At 32.1% G+C, this 23,172-nt stretch overlaps 1 protein-coding gene across 1 annotated transcript; it reads right to left on the bottom strand.

Annotated features, from left to right (window-relative positions):
• Nucleotides 1–1,137: 1,137 nt before the first annotated feature.
• Nucleotides 1,138–22,674, bottom strand: LOC136043610 (uncharacterized). Its single transcript, XM_065728517.1, has 3 exons — nucleotides 22,540–22,674; nucleotides 8,561–8,970; nucleotides 1,138–1,411 (listed from the first exon to the last, which is right to left on the bottom strand). Exons 1-3 carry the CDS (start codon nucleotides 22,546–22,548, stop codon nucleotides 1,207–1,209), a joined length of 624 nt encoding a protein of 207 aa, XP_065584589.1. The 5' UTR covers nucleotides 22,549–22,674; the 3' UTR covers nucleotides 1,138–1,206.
• Nucleotides 22,675–23,172: the final 498 nt, after the last annotated feature.

Here is a 23,172-nt window from a genome sequence, read left to right as displayed (position 1 = left end):
TCCAATGAGCCACCATTCAAATTTATACGACAACCCTTTGTATAAAACCTTATATACCCTTATGGTTAACTTACAACACTTACCATGAAAACTAAGGGGGGAGGTATGTTAGCCTTAATTACAAAATTTCCGGACCTTTTGACTATATTTAACAAAATAGCAATGTCAAATTTTATATTGGATGTGTTTGGGCTAATGGTGGGCAATCCTACAATTACTTTCGACTATAAAAAAGTGCACTGGCCCTTTCAATTTCCTTTGAACGAGCTATTTATAAAATTAATGTATCAAATCTTTTGATAAAAAGTGTTGTGATCTTTAAAAATTAAAAATACATTGTTTCCAAGTCGCTCTTTACTTCGGCAGTGCTTTTACACCACCTATGATATTAATTATTATCACGATTTTCTTCTCTTTGTTCATGATTATTTATATAAGAAAAGCAGTAATAAAAATGTATATCGTTTCTAATAAAAAGTATATGCCACTTTCAACTTTACGAGGGTTAAAGAAAGTCTTTATTCTTCATTTTTTATCTCTGCTTTCTAAACAATTATAATCATCGTGTTTTTTGTTTTTGTATTTTTTTTTGCATTACACAAAATCTCTAATTAAGTACTTACCAATGGGTGATCTTTACTAAAGGAAACATTAAGCTCCATTCGCTAGAGACCTAAGGGGATTTGCAGGTCAGATCTTAGTTCAGCAAATTTCTGTTTGTTTCAAGTCTTAATATATTATTAATTTGAATATCTTTTCGTTAAGTTTCAATTTACCGATTCGATAAGATTATCTATCTGTTTTAATTTTAAGTTAACATAAGGGACAGTTTTAGCTAATATTAGGTCTTAAAATGACTCTTCATTTCTCTTTTTAGAAGACTCTCAAACTTATTTTTTAATAGGCATCGTAACTACTCAGATTTGATGGCTTTGAAATATTAATATGACTAAGTAGAAATACTACACTTGACAAACCTAGATAACAAATTTAGTCCGAGCCTAAGAAATACGTCTACTAAAATTATACTTATATATAGACCTAAATCAATAAAAAATTAAATGGAAAAAGAGCAGGATGCACACAAGAAATTCCATAATAACTATAAATATAAACTGTCCCTAGAAGAGTATGAACTATTTGCTGATGCTCTTTATTATTTAACAGGAAAAAAAAATGGAAAGGCATAAAAAGTCATTGTTGTATTCATTTGTGACCATTTCCATGACAAGGTCCAATTCCACCAAGATTTTGAGGAGTACAGGTTAATAATACTTTTTTAACTACTGTTCCTGTCACAATTTTGCTGACGGCTGTCAAAGTCTGTGTAACAGTGTGAATCAAACTAAGTCCAAATCTTGGGTTCTTTTCATCATCTTTAAACTTGCTTTCAATAATATCCTCCTTCGCCCTGAAAAAATGATTTAGGTTTACAATTATTTCGTCACATTTTAAGCAATTTCAGCTCAAAATACTCTGTTACAATAAGCAATTCAATGAATTAGATGATATTTCTCCCTGTTCTTGTGCTCTTGTGCTCTCCCATGTATATATATATATATATATATATATATATATATATATATATATATATATATATATATATATATATATATATATATATATATATTTATATATATATATATTTAAAACCTTGTTTTGAAGGTGATCGTCCAATTTCACTTACTCCTATATTCTATAAACTATATGAAGGATTCCTTGCATATTTGCTAAAAGAAAAAATCCTACCTCTTACAGACCGGAGACAATTTGGGAACCTCAGATCTACTTTTATTTGTCATTACATTGTTTCCATTTTTCATTTCATTTTTCATTGTTTTATCTTGTCCTTACAATGATTTTAAAGAAGGATAGCAACTGGTTTTGTATTAAATCAGGAGTTAAGCAGGGTTGTGTTCTATCCCCCTTTATATGGATCATTTTGATGGACTTCGTCTTAAGGAGGACAGGAAAGGCAATTTGAGACCAAAGAATCAAATGGGGAGGAATAACGCTCCTGAACTGAGATTATACTGATGATTTAAGCATACTAGATGAAAGTGTGAGCGAAATGAATGAGTTTTTAGAGGTTTTGCGAGTTCAGGGTGGTAGAATAGGCTTGAAAATTAATGTTAAGTAGACTAAATCACTAAGGCTAGGAATAAGTGAAGATGAAAAGGTGACGTTGGGTAACAAAAAGATTGATCAGGTGGGCAGCTTCACTTACCTTGGTAGTATTATTAGTAAAGATGGTTTGAGCAGTGAAGATGTTATAAGTAGAATAGCCAAGGCTCAGGGTGCTTTTTCACAGTTAAAAAAAGGTTGGAAGAATAGGAAGATAAATCTGCAAACTAAGATTAGAATATAGGAAGTTACAGTGATGACCGTGGTCAAATATGGCTCTGAAGCATGGGCACTCCGAAAAGCAGATGAAAATTTACTATATGTTTTCCAGAGAAATTGCCTACAAATTGTTGTGGGTATCCGGCTGACTGACCATATTTCCAACAGTAGCTTGTACGAAAGATCTGGTTCAATCCCGCTTTGTAGGGCTATAACGAAAGAAAGGGTGAGATGGCTATGCCAAGTTCTGTGGATGAAAGATGACAGATTGCCGAAGGTTGTCCTTTTTGGCCAACCGTCTGGGCTACACGGAAAGCAGGTCGTCCTCGTCTAGGTTTTGAGGTTGTTATAAATAAATATTTAGAGGAAACGGGAACTTCCTGGGAGTGTAAAGAGGGGGGGGGGCTTGAATAGATTAGGCTGGAGGCAAGGCTTTCGTAGCTGTGCTGGTCTCAGGCGGCTTGGTGTTGCAGTGAGTTATTAGTAGTAGTAGCAGCTGTAAATTACCTTACTAACTCCTCCTAAAAAGGCCAAAATGGAAACTCTTGGGCGCAGGAGAGTAGCGTTTTGCCTCCGCTTTTAAAAAAAATGCAATAGTAAACCTTCGTATGGTAAACATTTTCCCAAAAACACACTCAACACCTAGACACCACTTGCCACGTACTGTTCCTGAATCCGTTCACATCTTGTTTTGCATCCATTGCCTTACCTCCAGGTATGAAAAAAAACATTTGTCCCCTTCATTACTGATAAAATAAACTGCTAGTTTTCTTTCTTTTTTTTTGGTGCTGGTGATACCCAGGTTTTACAAACGTTTGATTCTTTTGTTACTTTCCCCTTTTTTATATATTTTTTGAAACCTATTTAACAATAACTTTTTTTTCACATTTTTTACCTTTTCAACCTTTTGACATTTCACCGGTTAATATATTTGACTAATGAAAGGTTCTTCCATTCTGATAATGTTATTTTTTTAGCTTTATTCTGCCGATTTGGTATTTGTTGTGTTTCTTATGATTTTTTGTTTTTGGTTTTATGACTCCAGAATTTGAAATCGGTTCTCTGGGTCTTTTGATAGAAATATTTTGAAACAAACATCTTGAAATAAATGTCTTGTCTTTCCAAATACTAACCTCATTTCCACCTTAACCGAAGCAGTATTATTCTCGTATATAGCACTAATCACTTTAATGTATCCGGGTAGTCTACCATACAAGAAAAAAAACCTTTACTAAAGCTCTTCCAGTAACAGGATCAGACGCTAGTTTATGATATCTAAAACTGAGACCAAGGATGTTTGATAACTCACGCCTTACTCAATTATTGACAAAAGAAAAGAATTCGAACTGTTCTTCTCTTACAATTGTGTAATATTACTAAGAAATTTACTACCTAAAGAGATCAGACTATTGCCTTAATTACTTCAAACTTACTCTTATCACCTTCCGTATACCGTGGTTTAATTAAGGTTTGCCTAAAATCCTTGTGTACCTCTCCATTTTCAAAAATTATATTCTCAATCTTCAGGCCAGTCAAATGCTTCAATAATTACCACTCACACTCTTATCACCTTTCTTATAAGGTTTCTGATAAATTTGCTACCTCTCCTTGTAATTCTCCTTTCTTCAAGAATCATTTCTATATAATCTCAGCAACTTATTTCTAACCTCAGAGGCACAATATTTAAGAAACTTACTTAGCAAACTATCAGCAGCAAAAGGCTTATAAATTTGTTATCCTTTTAGTAGTGTCACTGTTTCTTGCTCGTAAAACAAATGTTCCTACAAATCAAAAGTATCACTAACTTTTTTAATTTTCTTTATATCTTTCCTGCGACTCTATCTCGGCCTATTTAATTTTCAAAATGATTTGCTCATCTCTCTTAAACTCTTTCCTTATAACTAATTGTGGCCCTCTTATATATTTAACTGAGACAAGTCTGGATTGACTTTGCCTCTCAATTTAATAATATGCCAGCACAATTATTTTACTAATTTATCGTCTAGTATCATCTTTAATATCCTTAGCAATTTTATCAATAGCCTCAACTTTAACTTCTCCTTATTTCATATTTTATACTTTCTTTATGTTCTTTAGTTTTCTTTTGATTTAATATAATGCATCACTCAGATAACTCTTTCATAAGCCCCTTCTCATCTCTACTCAAATAGACAGTTTTTTCACTAATGCTCCTTGATGCTCTGCTAATTTTCTTGGATAAGACATCACCAGCACCTTCAAACATTTTTTTTCTAAAATTAATCCGTCCTTCTTCCACATTGTCAAATTTTGAACTCTAAGGTTTAACATTCAACTGTTCCTGGAAATTTTCCCTCCATTTTTCATTTTGGAGTCTACTGACATCATAAGTTCCGTGAAAATTGTTACACTTCCAAGAATTAGCTTTAAATAAAGCTCAGACACTACTAGATTATGATCTTTACTTTTAACAACGGTAACAGCACTCCTCTATACCCTTCTATCTTTTATTCATCCAGCCAGTCTTCAGTTTCCAATAACTTGATCATTAAGATTTTTTTTATCATGACGCGACTACAATGTTAAATTATGAACATTTTAGGACCAAACACCATATTAGTCATAACCACATTGTTATACCTGCCAAATTGCAGCAGTCTGTAGCTATTACTGTTTTCTTTCCCTACAGCACATCTAGGATACCATCTATCACTATTTGGAAATTTTTACTGTAAGTAAAAATTTATCTGAGTCTTATCTCCGTCAGTCGGCTCTACAGGGGCATATACTACTACTGATGATACCCTGAACTTACAAGTCATAAAATGAGGAATAAGTATGTTATTATTAATACCTTACCAACCTGAACAAAACTTAGAATTACCCTTTTTTATCATGAGGCCTACTCTCGCCTATGTACCCCATCCTTCCTGCCCGAGTAAAAAATTTTAAGTCGAATGATTTTATACTTCCTACCCCTAGGATATGAGTTTCTGAGACTCCTAACTAGTCCAGGTTTACACCTAATTTTCCAGTCAAAATACCGACACAATAGTTATTTCTTAACGTCGTAACATTCCAAGTTCTAATTTTCACATTCCTTAAATCATTAAAATTATCTTGGGAAAAAAAGAATTATTCCAGATACCCTTGCGGGATGGTGAATAATGAATCTTCACAGGTCTACATCAAAACGTGTCAGCCAGCTTAGAACCGGATAGCAAGATATCCCTTGGACTTCCAGTATGAATGGATACTTTGTGTAATCCCTAGCCCATCTTTGTCACAACTTAGTTTCCATCACTTGGCAATGCTATTCTATCAACAAGAGTCAAAATCTTGCAGAGACAGACTTAACCCTATTACCTCCGACTCATTATATAGTCATGCCTACAAATATTATGGTACTATGGGGAGCAGACCCATAGTAGACAAACTAGCTATGAAGAGACATTTCAATCCAAAAAAGCCCGCCAAAAGAGACCAAGCTCGGCAGAATTATTCATTAAACAGATTTCTGTGTAAATACTGTGTCTTATACTAGGCTGTAATTTCCTTAAGGTATGCCACTCCTCAAGGTCCCCAAATAGAAACAGAGTCCCCACAAGGTTTTTCGGTCTTGCAGATACCTCGAAAGGAATGAGACAAGCCTTTGCATAGGCTGTTGCTCATACATATGGATTTTGTCTCCCTGCCGCAGTTATCTTCGCATAGAAGATCCTCTCCTATAGAGTTGTGTGTCACCATACAACTTAATCTATTATTGGAAACAGTTTTGCAATTCCATGGTCGTTTGCAAACACTGGTTAGCTCTGTTGAGTGTACATTTGAGGGACCTACTTTCTGCTCAACTTTTATAAACAACCCTGGGCGAGAATGCCCCAGTTTGAATTAATGACCCCAGGGACAAGGTCCCCATTTCGTCCTTGATGGACGAAATTCATCCTAGTTTAGGGTGTTGAGGACTTGGAATCTGTTGTTTTTGATTTTAAATGTGAAAATTTATATTTTGAATTACTTCAACCAATAAATGTTTTGGCTGGTAAAATACGCCTCGCACCTCACTTCAGAATGTTACTTTGGAATCCTTAAAATAAATATAATCAGAATAAATTATAAAAGTAAGAAATCAGATAAATAGATTTATTTGTAAAGGTAAAAAAAACCCTTTTATGATTTAATAAAGGGTAAATATGCTTTTCGGGGTCATAAGTTTATTAATTACAAATTTTATTTTTGCGGGATAAGATTGGCCAAGACCATTGTCAGTTTGATTGTTTTTTTCCTTTTTAATTTAAATATTGCAAAAAACTAAATGCTGTCACACGTGCCTCAAATAATAGTATCAACCAGAAGCAAGGCCATACAGTGGGGGAGGGGATAGGTGGTATGATTAATCTCGAAATATTTGTGCAATTTGTAAAAACGTAACAAAAATGAACACAAACAAAATTAGGATGTATTTTTGTAAAAAAAACTTGGGCCCTCTTGCCTAAGAAAATTAGCCTCCTTCCCGAACAAAAATCATTAATATATCTCAAGCTAGAAGTAAGAAAGGGGAGATAGAGGGAAGAAAATTGCAAGTAGATAATTTTCAACTATGGAAAACATCAAATGAAATTGCGAAGATAGCAACCACTAATAATGAATCAAACTTACAAAAGAGAACAAAAATCACTAATATCGATTTAGAACAGAGATAAAACAAAATTGATGCCCACCTTTGAATCTTACTCATTATTTGACTAAAGCCATCCTCACTAAGAAAAATTACAGAAAAAGATTGACTTTTCACGCAAAAAAGGGGAGAATAAGTAATCAATTAATTTTTTGTGTTGTATCGTCAGATACTTCATTCCTTATAAATGGTCAAACTTTAACAATCATCCAATCATTTCTGTCCGCCTTCTAAGAGATTAAACAACTATCCAGTGACCTTCAGCATCATGCCATAGTCACTAGTCGTACATGCCAAATCTTCTGAATCTTTCCTAAGGACTCTACACAATTTTTCGTTTCAGTCAACGATGATCGCGAAGCCTCTGTTTATTTTCCTGAAGCAGCAACATCAATTTAAATACAAATATCATAAGAAACCTTGGAGGTACTCATATTACTTTGGTGGCAAGATATTAGTATCTTCATCAATGGCCAATGATACGGTTACCAAAAAGTATAGCTTTTGACAATGCATCATTCTTCATCCACAAACCAAACCTAACCTTTTGAACATTTTGTAGATTATAACGTCATACAGTGGGAACAACGTTTTTTTTGCAGGTTTTTGTTTCATGTCCGTTCAATCTTCGTAAGGGCATTGACTCACTCGACGTGAGCTTCTAAGCAATTCTAATAAAGAACATCCATAACATTTTCATCAACTTTTCAAATAGACCATGCTTCGGGGCTGTAAATAACTATAATTGCTAACTTCATACCTTTTACTTTTTTCTCTTGTATATTGTTGTGTACTGTGTGCTGTTATTTTTGGGATTTATTTGTTCTTTAGCAGTAACTTAAGTTCATTTGAAGTTCATTGAACTTATTATAAAAAATTAGTTCTTCTGATCTAAGATTTATTATAGACTATACTTTTCTTTGAAAAGATTAATTTTAGAATTAATCTTTTCAAGGATTACCATCACCCCTGGAAAAAAACAAAAATAAACATGCATCCGTGATCTGTCTTTTGGCAAAAAATACAAAATTCCACATTTTTATAGATACCTCTATAGTGTAGAATGGAATTTAATTCAAGTAGTTTTCGCTATCAAGCCATGGCTAATGGTAGAAAATGAGAGAGATTGAACTAAGATAGAGAGGAAAGAAATTTGACAATTAGTGACAGTCTGATCTTCAATAAATCCTGTATCTTGTTTGGTGTGACTTTAATTGAGAATTTAGCAGATTGCAACTTTTTTAATTGACAGTGGAAAGAAAAAAGTAAAATGGCGGAGTATATGGAAAGCAAAATATATTAAAGAAGTTATAATCATCAAAATCTAGTCTTAGGAAATAAAGTTTTCACTGTTATCTTGGTTGAAAACACCTGACAGTTTTTTTGTTACCTTTAAAGTTTCGATTTAAAAATTTTTAATAAATGTGTATTCGAAATTTCTATCATCATTTTTGCAGAATATGAAATTTAAATTTTAAACATACCGTTAAGAACTGCAGAGCTTTTTAGTAATTGTTACTTTGTCGGGTTTTCTAATAAGACAAGTCATGAAACACTTACTCAGCCATATTAATAGACGCTAAATTGACAGCAGCTTGATCAGATGATGGTATTGCAGGGGATAAATCAAAACCATCCAACTCATCAAAAATGTTCTCAAATGACCAGCGCCTTCTTCTAGCTTGACAAGTATCAGCCGTACCGCCGGTAAATGTTGCTGCAGCAACTGCATCAGATAAATTATCAGTAGAGAACAGTCCTGTACTTGTAAGGGGTATTATACCACTAACAACTTCATAGCACCATGTGCGCAATAGAGTATTTGTTGTTGTAGTTGTTATTACAAGGTTTGTCACTGTTTTTGTAGCAAATAAAAACCTTTCTTGATTTATTTCTCCAATGCCTCCTTCAAGTTCTGCTGGTGAGCCCATTGAATGAGCCATAAAAAGAGACAACAACAACACTGAAATCTATAAAAACAAAAAAAAAATACAGATACAAATATAAAAACCAGAAAAGTCACTTAATTTTTCTGCCTAAATATAAAATAAAAAAAAATGTGAGGACTCGGTAGGTGAGCACATTGAAATGGCTACAAAATGAAGCAGCAACAAGACTGAGATTAACTGATATGAGATTAACTGAAGATTAACTGAAGTTAGAAATTATAAATGTTTTCACTTAGATAACTTTAATAAATCAAATACTATTAGTATATTAAAGAAGAATAATCAGAATATGTACACTGAACTGATAATGCTCCTTTATTCGTATTTTTCATTGAAATGCAAATTATTTTTTGGCCTTGGAAGAGCATAGGGTTTTTTAGCCCTATTCATGTTAAGTTTTGCTCATTTTGAGTCTGACTCTTTTATTTATTATAATTTCTGTTCTAGTTTGGTTTAATTTTCTTATCAATCCGTTTTCAATTTTTATTAGTTTTACAGTTGACAAATTATTTGATTCTATTTTTTTCCATTTTTTAGTTGATGAAATTCTTTACTATTCTATGAAAAACTTATTTTTTGACTTTTTTAATTAATTTCTGTTTGTTTTTTATGGAAACCGTCTTATTTAGGGAAAAAGATAATATTAATTTCCACAATTATAACTTTAATAATTCAAATACTTTTAAAATTTTGGGAATAAATATCAGCATACGTTCATTAAAATGACAATGCGCTTCCATCTGTATTTTTTCAGTAAATTGCAAATCATGTTCTGGCTTTGGGAAGGCATAGGGTTTTTGAGCCACACTCAAATTAATTATTACCTGTTTTGAGTTTGGCTAGGTGATTTATTGTAATTTTTTTGTTTTGGGTTATAATGTACTTTTAATAAATAAAAAAATTGGAATATTATGTTATAAATATCAGCACATATAAACAAAACTAACAATCCACATTTATAACTGATTCAAAAAATCCTGTTTGAATGTTTTTGAATTTGAAGAAATCTCGTTCACGTGTGGATGACTTCTGTAAAATCTCGTTCATATGCCTCTCACTTTTAAAAAGATTATTAATCTTGGTCTGTCTTTATTAGAAATTCTGCTTCCATGTTTCTAACTTTTTGAAAGAGCTCTGGTTTGCACGTCTCTGATTTTGGAAGAATGCAGTTCACCAGTGGTTGACTTCGGAAAAACCCTTTCAAATGTTTCTGACTTTTCAAAAGACTATTAACTTTTATTCTCGCTTTACGAAAAAATTCTACTTGCATATTTATAACTCTTTGAAGGAAATACGGTTTGTATGTCTCTGATTTTGTACAAATCCATTTCATCGATTTGGAAAAATCCTTTTTATGATATAAAATTGCCTTTTTTCGAGTCTGTAGCTCTTTAAAAAGTTGTGTTTTTATTTTTCCAACTTTTTAAAGAAAATCTGGTCCGCACGTTTCTGACTTTGGAAATATCCCATTCACCAGTCCTTGGCTCTTGAAATCATCTCTTTCAGTTGTCCCATACTTTTGAATACCCGATTTGTGTGATTCCGATCTTATTTTCTAAGACAATCCTTTTAGTAGGTTTCTAAATTTCTGATACAAAAAACCAGTTTGCTCTTTTTTGGCTTTTGAAAAATCTTTTTAGTGTTTTCCTGACTTTTGAAAACTGCTATTTATTTGTCTCTGACTTACATTAATCCAATACAGGGTCTTTGATTTTCTGAAATAATTGTTTTTCCTGGCTTATAACAGCGTAAAAAGATCTAGGTTGTATATTTCTGAAATTGAAAAAATTATATTTAACTGTCTCAAAATCTTGAAATATTTCCATTCCAGATGTGTATCTGACTTTCAAAAATTCCATTCTTGCGTCTCAAACATTTGATAAAAACATATTTGCATGTTTTAAACCTTTTGAAAAGATATGGCTCCTACGTTTTTCGTCTTAGAAAAAAACCCCGTGTGCCTTTGTCTTACTTTTACAAAATATTATTAATATTGGTCAGTCTTTTGAAAAAATACTAATAGCATGTGTCTGAATTTTTAAACAAAATCAGGTTCAAGAGCTTCTGACTTTTAAAAAATCCGCCACCGAATTAATCTAACTTTTGAAAACAACTTTCACCTGCCTCTGAAATTTGAGAAATCCCATTCTTTTTTCTTTGTATTTTGAAAATCCAATTCCTTTGTTGCACTTTTGAAAAAAGGTTTTGTTTGCATGTTTCTACTTTTTGAAAAAAAATCTGGTTTGAATGTTTCTAACATTGGAAAAAATTCATTTATCCTCTTTGCGACTGATGTAAAGTGTCATTCATGTCCTTCTCACACTTAAAAGACAGTGTTTGTCTTTTTCTAACTTTTAAAAAATTACTCTCACCGTCTGAATTTTGGATGAATTTTTGTATTTACTGGATTTACTGAATTTACAAATGTGGAATTGTTTTGTGGAATAAATGTAATAGATTTATTTTAATTTTTTTTCTAGCAGTGATACTATCAAATAAATAGATCTACAGATTCCATTGATTCCATTGATCAATTGGAACCTGATAATTCTATTGCTTTGTTAAATAAACAAGTAAGATTTTTGATTTTCTATGTCATTTTTTGCTAACAAATTACGTTTTTAGCATAAACATGGACAAGTTTCTTATACAAATTTTTAGATAGTAAAAAGTTTAAAAGTGCTTAAAAACTATATTCTAAATATCTCAGTTCCATATTTGGTAAAACCTCATGGTGGGACATTCATTACTAAAAGTTGTTAAATAAAAACAACCAATTTTCTTAACTGAGAGTAAGGAACAACATTAAAACTTAAAACCGAACAGAAATTATTCTGTACATGAAAAGGGCTTGAACCTCCTCAACGCCCCGCTCTTTATGCTTAAGTTTGACTTTTTCTCAAAAGTCCATTTTTCCTATTAACAAATAGCGTAAAGAGCGAGGTGTTGAGGAGGAGACTTTCCTTTTCATAGACGGAATAATTTCTGTTTATTTTAAATTTTAATGTCTCTCTCCATATTTTCAGTTAAAAAACTTGTTTTTCTTATTTAACTTCTAATTTTTTTGGATTAATGTAGGTTTTTATTTTGGCTCAACGTATATGAATAATTAAAGCAAATTTTTTACCTAAATTCTACTTTTTTGGCCAAGAGCCTTTTTCAAAATTTTGATCGGACAATTTTTCATGTTTTTGGAATGAAAAGTCATCCATTAGCGCAAAGAGTGAGGTAATTGAGAAGGTGGCAATCCCCTTATATACGTAATAATTTCTGTTCGTTTTATGTTTTAACGTTTTTCATTTCTTTCAGCTGGAAATTTTTTTTATTTAATAGCAACAACAAGCCGAATATATACAATATCTTTGATTAATTATTACATAAAAATCGTAGTTATGAAGCCGCTTAACATAAAATTAAATTTTAAGATTGGCCAAAAATAACACAAACAATTTATTCCCTATATCGACCATTATTCAAAAAAATTCAAACTTTCGCGTAAAGAACAACGCACATACAAGGGCAAGAACTCTCTTATATACCTAATATAAGGGGCCAGTACCTCACCCTTGACACTGAATTTAAATTTTTCGTCTAATTTCGTCTTTTTAGAATGACCCCTGAATCACAAAGATCGTTTAATTAGAGTAAATAGCCCTTTTTAAATTACTAAAAATACTTTAGCATAAAAAGCAAAGTACTGACGGGGGACGAACCACCTCATAAATTTTATAATTTCTTTTCTTTACAAGTTTTATTGTTGCTCTTTACTTTCAGCTGAAATAACTTGTTTTCATTAAATTTCAAATTGTTTTTTTTAATGCTGGAGAATCTAGTATTAATTCCTCCACCCCCCCCCCCACCCAGCAGAGAAAAAATCCTGAAAAGATCCTTATACTTCCAATAACCAATACTATATGTAAACAATGGGCAAAGTTCATAACTTGCAGCCCTTTTCCTGGGAAATCTGGGGGACTAAGTCATTCTCAAAAATATAGTTATTAGATTTTTAAACTTTGCTGAAGAAAATGACTATCTCAAGATTTAGATCCGGTGACTGTGGGAAAAAATGATCTGGAAGGGTGCCTAGTTCACATCCAATTTTTGGTCGCTTAAAAATGGCATTAGAAATTGTAATTTTTGTTCGAACGAGCTCTCTCGTGACATTCTAAGATCGTTGGGTAATACCATCAACCTTCGAAAAAATATAAACAAAAACAGATAAAGACATATCCGTAATCTTTCTTTTGGCAAAACAATAATAAATTTTACATTTTTACAGATAGGAGCTTGAAACCTCTACCGTATGGTTTATGATACGCTGAATCTGATGATATAATTTAATTAAGATTCTATGAAATACAGAAGGTGTTTCCCCCTTTTTTTGAAAATAGGGCAATCTTTCTCAGGCTGATAACTTTTGATGGATGAGACTGAACTTTCTCAGAGTTCATACAAAATAAATGTATAATAAAGACGCTAATTTAAAAGCCACATTCCGCCAAGTTACTCAACATTAGGTTTAACGAAGCTTTGCACAGTTAGATATTACTTTGTAGAGATGTTTCTAAGAGAGTATTGCTCAGACATGCTGTTTTGGGAAGGGTATTTTCTCATAGAAGATTATTCTGGGGGTATATTCAAACGAAAATTGCATAGAAAGGGAAAACTATCCACAATTTATAATCGGAAGTGCGCTTACTTTTTTCACTTTCTCTTTGGTTGTACAAATTTACTTTTACATTATTTACTTTTACATATGGAGACAATAGTTCAAGTAAAATCTTTGTGTAAGATTTTCGGAGTTTAAACAACTGACGTAGTTGTCAGATTTTTGAAAATTTAAGCCGTTTTGTAATACTTCACCCGTTAAAAGTCGATACACTGTCGACAGTATTTTTCATGAACAAATTTCTTAGTGTGAAGGAAGAAGAAATCCTCTTAGACTGTTATTTTCGGTGAGTCTTTGCAACATTTCCTTTAAATTTTGAAGCAATTTGAATAGGATTGGCTTATGATTAGTTTAAGGGAGTCGGTTTTTAGCTACATAGAATATACAGAATTTTCATGATAGGGCTCGCCTTGTTTACCTTTTTTTAATAACAAAACAATTTTAGTTTAAATTCCATGACAATATTTTTGGGGAGGGGAGGACTAATTTTATAGGAGATACCATTATGTTTGAAGAATTTAGGGTACCAGAAGAGAGTTTGGCTAAAAAGTCCATCCATATTGAGAATATCCGTTTCAGGGATTTCTTAATTTTGTAATTACTTGACTGCCTTTCTTTGGACAATTTTTAAATTGAACAATTTGCAGGGATTAACTAAAATTATTATTCAAAGTAGCATTTCGAACTTCATATATGTTAATTTCCTTTCGGGGGCGTCTTTTTCCAAAAGATTTGAATTTTTTGCAAGAATTAGCTCAGGTTAAATTTCAGATTTAAAGCTTAGCATTCGTTTTACTAACCTTAATTTGAAAATAACAACCATATACCGTTCAAGAGAATATAACAAGAAAACTTACAAAAAGTCAATTAAACTCATTATCATTAGTTTTTTCTTTAAGCAAAAATTAGGAGCGGTAAAAAGCTTACCAAGCAAAATGACTGTTGTGTATTAATTGTTATTAAAATGATACTTTTTAGAATTTCATTTACTGCACCTTTGAGATATTCGATTAGATTGTTTGCTACACTTCTCTCTAAGAAGAAAACATTGATGTTATTTATGTTGAATCACACTTTGATCGTGTTTAAGCAAATCCGGGTTTTATAAATATCTTAAAAATGTTAAAATCTTAGTTTGAGCCGTTATGCATAATGTCAATGATACGGTAGCATAAAATAAATCTTCAATTAGATACATTTGTGATAGGAAGGATCTTAATTTTAAAGTTTTAGTCACTAGGGTGTTGGCCATGTTAAGCTTAGCCAAGCTTAGTCAAGCTTAAATATTAACCGAAATTTAATTGTAATACACGGGTAAATTTATTTACTTTTTTATCCGTTGGTTGTCCATCATGAAAAATATACACACTGTGTACGAAAATAACAATGCTGCGGTTTAGGTAGGAAATAAGGTTAGCTGTTGGATTGGTATTTACTCAAGATTAAACCAGGGTTTTATTATATCCCCCTTTATAGGTATCATTATAACGATTTTGTCTTAAGAAGCACAGGAAAGGCAATGGGAGACCACAAAACCAAATAGGGAGAAAAAAACTCTCCAGGGATCAGTTTATGTTGATGATTTAGGCGTCCTAGATGAAAATATTATAAAAATGAATTAAATTTTAGAGGTTTTGTGAGTTCAAGGTGCTAGAATAGGCTTGAAAATAAATCATAAGAAGACTAGGTTACTATGGTTAGGCATAAGGTAAAATGAAAAGCTGACGTTGGGAATGAAAGGATTGATTCGGTGGACAGCTTCACCTACCTTTCTGCATCATTAGCAAAGACGTTGGGAGCAGTGAAGATGTTAAAAAAAAATTATAGCCAAGGCTCAGAGTATTTTTTCACATTGGAAATTTGTTTGGAGAAATAGCAAGATAAATCTGCAAACCAAGATTAGAATACTGGAAGCTAGAGCTATGACAGTGTTCAAATGCTACTCTGAATAATGAATCCTCTGAAAGGCGGATAAAGTTTTGCTAGATGTATTCCAGAGAAGTTGCCTGCAGATTGTTTTGGCTACTCGGCTAACTGACCGTATTTCTAACAGTAGGCTGTACGGAAAGTGTTGTTTAATCCGACTCTCTAGGGTTATTTTTAGAGAAAGGTTGAGATGGCTAGGGCACACTCTTTGTTTGAATAATGACAGATTGCAAGAGATTGTCTTTTTTGACAAACCGTCTTGGGCTAAACTGGAAAGTAGATGGTCCTCGGTTTGGATGGTAAGATGTAATAAATACAAATTAAAAGGAAATGGGAACTTCCTCGGTGGTATTAAAGAGGAAGGCTTTGAATAGATTGGGGTATAGGAGGAGCTTATTTAGCTATGTTGGCCTCAGGCAGATTTGTGCTACGGTGAGTTGTTAGTAGTAGTAGTAGTTTGATTGTTGCTGAAAGGAGTTGAGGACAAAGAGAAAAGCCATTTGTTAGAAGTTGATCTAGATCAGTCAAGGATAAGCTTTGTATCCCAAGATAATTTGAATTCTGAATAGGAAAATAAGAGTAAAAATGGAAAAGGTGCATCAGATCTAGGAATAATTTAAGTCCAACAAGAATTTTGATGCTCAAATCTACAAGATTAAATTCTTTTTTTCCGGACTCTTGCTTAAAAAATTTGGTAGAAAAAGGGAATTAAAGAAATAAATAAATAATATATGACGCTAAGCTGATTAACCGTGATAAAATAATAAACTGAAAGACAAATAAAAAACTGGATAGAAATCAAAACTATCAAAAAAAGCAAGAAGTTTTCACTTGTAGTGAAAATCATTTGTTTTTTCTCTTCGTTGTAAAAAAATTAATAGTTTTGGGGATATAATAGTTTTAAGAAAAGGTAAGAACTTCTAAATATTCACAGAAGAGAGAGAGAGAGTGGATGTAATCAATTTAGAGAACTTGCTTTTTCAAGAAACAGGACAAAATCTCAACTTATCAAGTTATTTCAGAATTTGGTTGGAATAGGTAATAAAGTAAGCGTAAAGTGTAGGCGTACACAGCAGGGCCAAGCCTCAGACGGCTTGACTATCAGTGATTTTTAGCAGTAGTAGCTATTCTGCCACTCCTCTAGATTCTTCAAAAGATTTATGGATGTAAGTTCTAAGCTGAGTGTCTTGGAAATAGTATAAAACATTAACTTCCTTTTTTCAAAGCATTCCAGAAGTCATCCCCTCTGTGGAAGTTTTTCCAAACCCACCAAACCCCCCGAAAAATAATTCTCATATATGATTTTGCAGTGAAGACTATCCCCCGCTTAGAATTTCCCCCTTCTCTTCCAATAAGAGATCTTTATTAAAATTCAAACTCCGTAAAAAAGTTTTCTCTGAATATCTCCTCATAAATAATTCAGTCGGCAAAGGCAAAAGTCTTCCGATTTCTCAAAAAAAAAGTTTTGAGGATTATATCAATTTTGAGAATTATGTCAAAATTCCCTTGTATGAACTAAGAGGGATTCAGGTAAAAAAAAATTTTTGTATGGTCATAATTTCAACTATTTTAAAAGTAAACCTTTCTGTAAAGTTCACCAATGGTAAATTCTCCCCGTGGAAAATTCATCCTCTCAGAAAATTCCTTCCAATAATTGCCCATATGTTTCCCAATCAAAGGTTCTACACAAGAAGCACGGACAATTATTTTAGCTTCCTTAGGGGCTGTGAGCGTTCAGGCAGTTCCGAAATGCGTAGTTATTGGACTTTTTAAAAATTATAAGCACAGTAAACACAAAAAAGCTTTGATTCAATGACTTTGGAAAAAGGACGTGGGAGCTAGCAACAGTATTTCTTCTCACTCAAAAAGGGCACAAAAACATTTAATTTCTGTGTCGATAATCCCATTTCCGATATTATAGGACCATTAGTGGAATACGTTTACTTCTGAGAAAAAAAAATGTAAAATCCGTAATTTATCTTTTGTTAAAAGAAAATCCACGTTTTTGCCAATAGGCGCTTGAATCCTCCGCTGTATTAAATAATAAAAAAAAAATATTTTAACTTAGAGTAAGGAGAAACATTCAAACAAAAAGTGAACAGAAATTATTCTGTATATGAAAAGGGTTTTCCCCTTCTCAGTAACCCGCTCTTTATCCTAAAGTGATTTATTGTTTTAAAAAGTAGAGTGTTAGAAAGGACCACATTTTAGCATAAAAAGCGGGGCTTTGAGGAGGGGACAGCCGCTTTCATATAAAGAATTATTTCTAATCGCTTATAAGTTTTAATATTGCTCCTTACTTTAAGTTAAAAAAAAACGCTTTAAAACTCAGTTTCTGAACATTTCTGAATAAATGCAAGCTTTGATCCTGGCTCACCGTATATAAATAATCCAAATGAATTTTGTGTATTAATTTTACTTGTTATGACCAAATGGCTTTCTCAAGGTTTTTATCGGACGATTTTGACAAAAAAGGCGGTGGTGGTCGTCTAGTTGCCCTCTGATTTTCTTGCTACTTAAAAAGGCCTCTTGAAAAAAAACCTAAAAATTCTATTTACGAACCTTTTTATTAGTAGTGAATATACATGGCCTACAAATTAACTTACGTTACGAACTTCTATATTCGTATATCATTACTATGTATATGAGTGGGTTCGTCCCCTCGTCAATACAACACTCTTAAAACTAAAGTTCAAATTTTATTTCAATTCTGGAAGGATGATCCCTGATCACAAACGCCATTTAATTAGAGTAAAAGTTTCTTTTGAAATTACTAAAATATTTTAGCGTAAAGAGCAAGTTATTAAGGAGGGGACGAACCCCCTTATAAACGTAATAATTTTTGTTAGATTTAAGATTTAATGTTGCTTCTTGTTTTAATTTTATAAAAACCTATTTTCTGTATTTCTGAATGTTTTTGAATTAATACAGTTTTGATTTTTGCTCACTCTACATGAATAAATAAAACAAAATTTGCATATTAATTTTACTTTTTTTTTTACTTTTAATTTTACTTTTTAACTTACGATTTTGAGAAAAATGGGTGGGAGAGGGGGCCTAGTTGCCCTTCAATTATTTTGGTTACTTAAAAAAACAACTAGACCTTTTAATTTTATTTACCAGCGCCTTTATTAGTAATGAAAAAATGTGACTTATAAAATTAACTTGCGTAAGGAACTTCTATATTTTTATATTTCTTACGTATATGAGGGGGTTTACCCATTCGTCAATACATCGCTCTTTACACTTAAGCTCGAATTTTGTTCCAATTCTTTAAGAATGCCCCCGGAATCACAAAGACAAGTTCAGTTAAACTAAATAGCTCTTTTGAAATTACTAAAAATACTTTAGCGTAAAGAGCGAGGGGTGTTGAGGAGGGGATGACCCCCCTCATATATGAAATAAATTCTGCTCGTTTTAATTTTTCAAAATTGCTTTGAAATCCAGTGCCCCTTTCATGGAATTTCTTTTCCCCCATGGCAAATTCCTAAATGGAAAGATAATCTCATGTAAAAACCCTCCCCCCAAACCCCCCAACCAACAGAAAAAATCTACCCAGAAAACGTCAGTATACTTCCAAATAACCAATACTATATGTAAGCAATGGGTGAAGTTCATAACTTGTATCCCTTCCGCGGGACTCTGTGGGATTGAATTGTCCTCAAAGGCATAGTTGTTACATTTTTCAAAAATGCTGAACGAAAATCTATCTCAAAATATTGATACAATGACTTCTGGAAAAAATGAGCGTGAGAGGGGACCTAGTTGCCCTCCAATTGTTTTGGTTACTTAAAAAGGGAAAAAGGGCGCTAGAACTTTAAATTTCAGTTAAAATAAGCCCTCTTACTACATTTTAGGATTACTGGGTTGATGCGATCACCCATGGGAAAAAACAAAAAAAACACATCCGTGATCTTTTTTCTGTCCAAAAATATGAAATTCCACGTTTTTTCAGATTTTAACTTTAAACCTGGACAGTAAGGTTCTGTCATACGCTAAAGCCGATGGTGTGAATTTATTAAGATTCATTTTTGTGAATTTATTAAGTCATTTATTAATGACTTTTAAGGGGTGTTTCCACCTTTTTTCAAGAATAAGGCAAATTATCTCAGGCTTGCAACTTTTGATGGGTAAAATTATATTTGATGAATTTTGTATGTTTTAAATCAGCATCAAAATATAATTCCTTCGATGTATATATTGGTACCAAAATTCCATTTTTTAGTGTTTCGGTTACTGTTGAGCTGGGTCACTCCTTATTTCAGGTCGTTACCAAGAACTGTTTAAAAACTCTCAGTATGTTGAATCTGATGTCTGTATTTTAGTTGAAAAAGTTGAAACAAAATGCCGTTAAATTGGAATAAAAAGCTTTTAAACTGCACTAAAATACTCTAGTGTAACAAATAAGGGTCAGAAGATTGGGCAGAGTCTATGAAATATTGCATTAGTTTTCATTTTAAGTCTTAATGGTGGATTTAACTTTCTCTTAAAGGACGATACTCTTAAAAATAATTTCCCAACTTTTAAAAAAAAAACAGCCATCCTTCCTTTAATTGTTTTCTATACCCATAAGATATTAGACCTTGAGATTCATGCTGTAAATGCAAAATATCCTAAAAACAATATTTTAGAGTTTTTACCCAATTCTCCTTGCAACAAGACTAGTTAACCTTAAAGGGTAGAGAATCGAATAAAAATTATTCATAGGATTATAAAGCTTTAATGTAACGAGTGAGAGGTGGGATGATGAGAAAACCCCTTTCAGTTATGGCATAATTTCTATTGGTCTTAAGTTCTAAGACTTCTTTTTACTTTCAATTAAAAAAAAATGTTCGTTGATTGAATTTCCGATAGTTTTTGAAAATAAAACCTGAAAATATTCCCCCTGCTCCTTCATGGAATATTACCCCTGCCAAAAAGAATGTCAAACAGAGTACATAAAACAGAGTTAATACAGATTACATGATTATCAATTAGGATAAACTATAAACAATTTTCGGGGGATAATTTGTTCTTGTGTTTCCTATGGTCCAGAGTCTTTCGGAGCATTATAAATCTGGCTTGGGGTCTTTAAGACTACTCAAGACGGAATATATAGCAAGAATTTGTAAAAAAATATATGCAACCAACAGTGTCACATCTTTGGGTGTGCTGAAATCAAAATCCACTCTGAAACCCAAACTTTTTTTTTCAAAATGGATAGTATAATTTCAAAATGGATAGAATAGAGAGTAATAGATATTCAATCTTGTGGATGAATACAAAAAATAGTTGTAGAAATACACCAAGAACAAGAGGAACGGACCCTTGCCCTCTTTTAAAAAAATAGCTGGTGGTTCCATGGAAGAAGCAATCTGACTACCGAGTGACCAAGGGAACTTTGAAAAAGCATCTGTAAAAAGAACAACGATAGACTAGAATCAAAATCTGAAGAATTTTTATAAGTCCATTTAAATAAATAGAACTTTCATTCAAATGAAGAATTTCATAACGCAGAGCCTCAGTAGAAGTAGGTGTGGATAGAAATAAGTCAAAATAGGATTATAAATATTTTTGATAAGATGTAGTTCGTTTTCTTAGAATATAATGAATAAGTCTTAAGGAGACAATTAGAGATTTATTATTGTAATAGTAAATATACTAGTTAGTATTATTCGGTATTGGAGGAAACGGTATTATATTTCTACAAGTAAGTATCCTATTAAATGCAGCACACCAAGAGTGCTCGAGTGAAGGAAAAAAGTTCATGGGTTTTTCAATAAATATCTGTTTGAAATTTTCGGCGGAGCTAGCCAATTCAAAAATGGGGAAGGATTAGGACTAGAAACAAGGTGTTACCCAAACAAATTTTTGTGGGACTCTGTTAGTGAACTAGGTAATCTAGTAAAAGCAATATGTGATAACGAGACTCGGTCTCTTAATCTCTCTTTGTCTCCCTCCCTCCCTCTCTCTCTCTATCTCTCTCTCTCTTTGTTCTAGGATTAAATAATAATGGGGTATCTTATTTTATGGCAAGGTTAAACAGGACGATATTAAAGTGGATAGCACCAGGAAGAATAAATTTCTTATCACTTGGTGATAAGAACAAGTATTACGAAGGTTAAGTTTAGGATACATCCCTATATTTTTCCAAAGATGTAGAGCTGGTAATAATGACTTAATTCATTTTTCTGGTTATTGTAGAGGGAATATTTTCAAGTGTAGTTTGGAAGAGAGGGATTGATAAACTTTGTTATTAAGTGATAGAAGTTTTGTAGCGATTAAGAAGTAGAGAAATTTTGTGGGCATAGGTGGGGAAATAGACTATTTTCTTTAATTTATTTATTTGTTAGTTTGAATTGAAAGGCTGTATGTTTTTGCTTATAAGCCTGATTTTTTACAACTTTGTATTAGCCATGGCCTATAAGGGCTCTCTTGTTGAAATGTATCATACAATATATATTAATTACGTAATACAGTTTAAAAACAGTGAGTATTTAATCAAATAAATTTGTTTTATCGGTTAAAGTAAAAGTGTCATTACCAAATAAAAATTAAAAATTTTACAAAAAAAGATCGTCCACCGTAGATTTTAACTTTTTACACCAAGAATTAAATTAAACTTCATTGAGAATTTTGATCAGTCTGTACCATTCGTGTTAATTTGATCTTGAAGGGTTAAGAGATCTTTGGGAAACCAACTGTCTATATAATCAGTAAAATTTTATTTTCGATTTATCTTTTTACATCATCCTTTGCATTCATTATAAAAAAAACTCAGTTAAAATTAGAGTTTGAATTTATCTCAGTAGAAATTTAATTAAATCACTATAGCTAAACGGATTATAGTTTCTATTTTCCCTCTAATTTTGTCACTTTGCTATATTGTCTGCTATTTTCTTTAATTTCTTAATACGTTTTATCAAAACGCTTTTAATTTTTTTCGGTGTATTTTTTTATTTCTTGCTTAATTTCTATATTTTGCATTATAATATAAGGTTAAACTTAAGTCTTACCTGGTGCATGTTTTCCTCTGTAAATCTCTAGAGTAAATCTCCCCGAAGGGAATACCACAGCTTCTTTTTATTCTACAAATAAAAAAACAGGCTTATCGGGTTGCTACCAAACCAATAATATTTGAAACTGGTTTAAAATAGAATTGACTCAAAATATTCGTTTTTTATTGTAAAGAAAGAAAAACAAAATAAAATACAAAATGTGGACTTAAGCTTTAAATTTCTTTTATATTTAACGCAGCATTTTTACAACAACAGAACGTAGCATGCTTAAAAGTATATTTAATGAAATTCTAATTAGAAATTTGAGTCCACAAAGCTAGTAATAAAAATAGACAGGACCTTATACCTTGAAGATGGGTGTGATTTTATTCTCACATTATCTGTTAATCTGTATTTTTTCAGATAGTTCAAAGAGAGTGAAGTAGAGTGTAGTTTGTTCATCCTAGTTCATCCTTTCGTCAATGCCTCAACAATCTTGTAGTGATATTCAAACTTAAATACTTCTCGAGCGAATAAATATGGCTTCCTTTAATAACGTGTAATTAATTATGCATATATGTTGCCAGAATGACTAAGCCTTACCATGCTGCAAATAGAAAATTATTTTATTTACTATAAATGAATTACAAT

The sequence above is a fragment of the Artemia franciscana genome, unplaced genomic scaffold, assembly GCF_032884065.1.
Source record: "Artemia franciscana unplaced genomic scaffold, ASM3288406v1 Scaffold_757, whole genome shotgun sequence".
Lineage (NCBI taxonomy): Eukaryota > Metazoa > Arthropoda > Branchiopoda > Anostraca > Artemiidae > Artemia > Artemia franciscana.
Note: the sequence above shows the minus strand (reverse complement) of the source record. Positions and strands in the feature narration are given on the sequence as shown.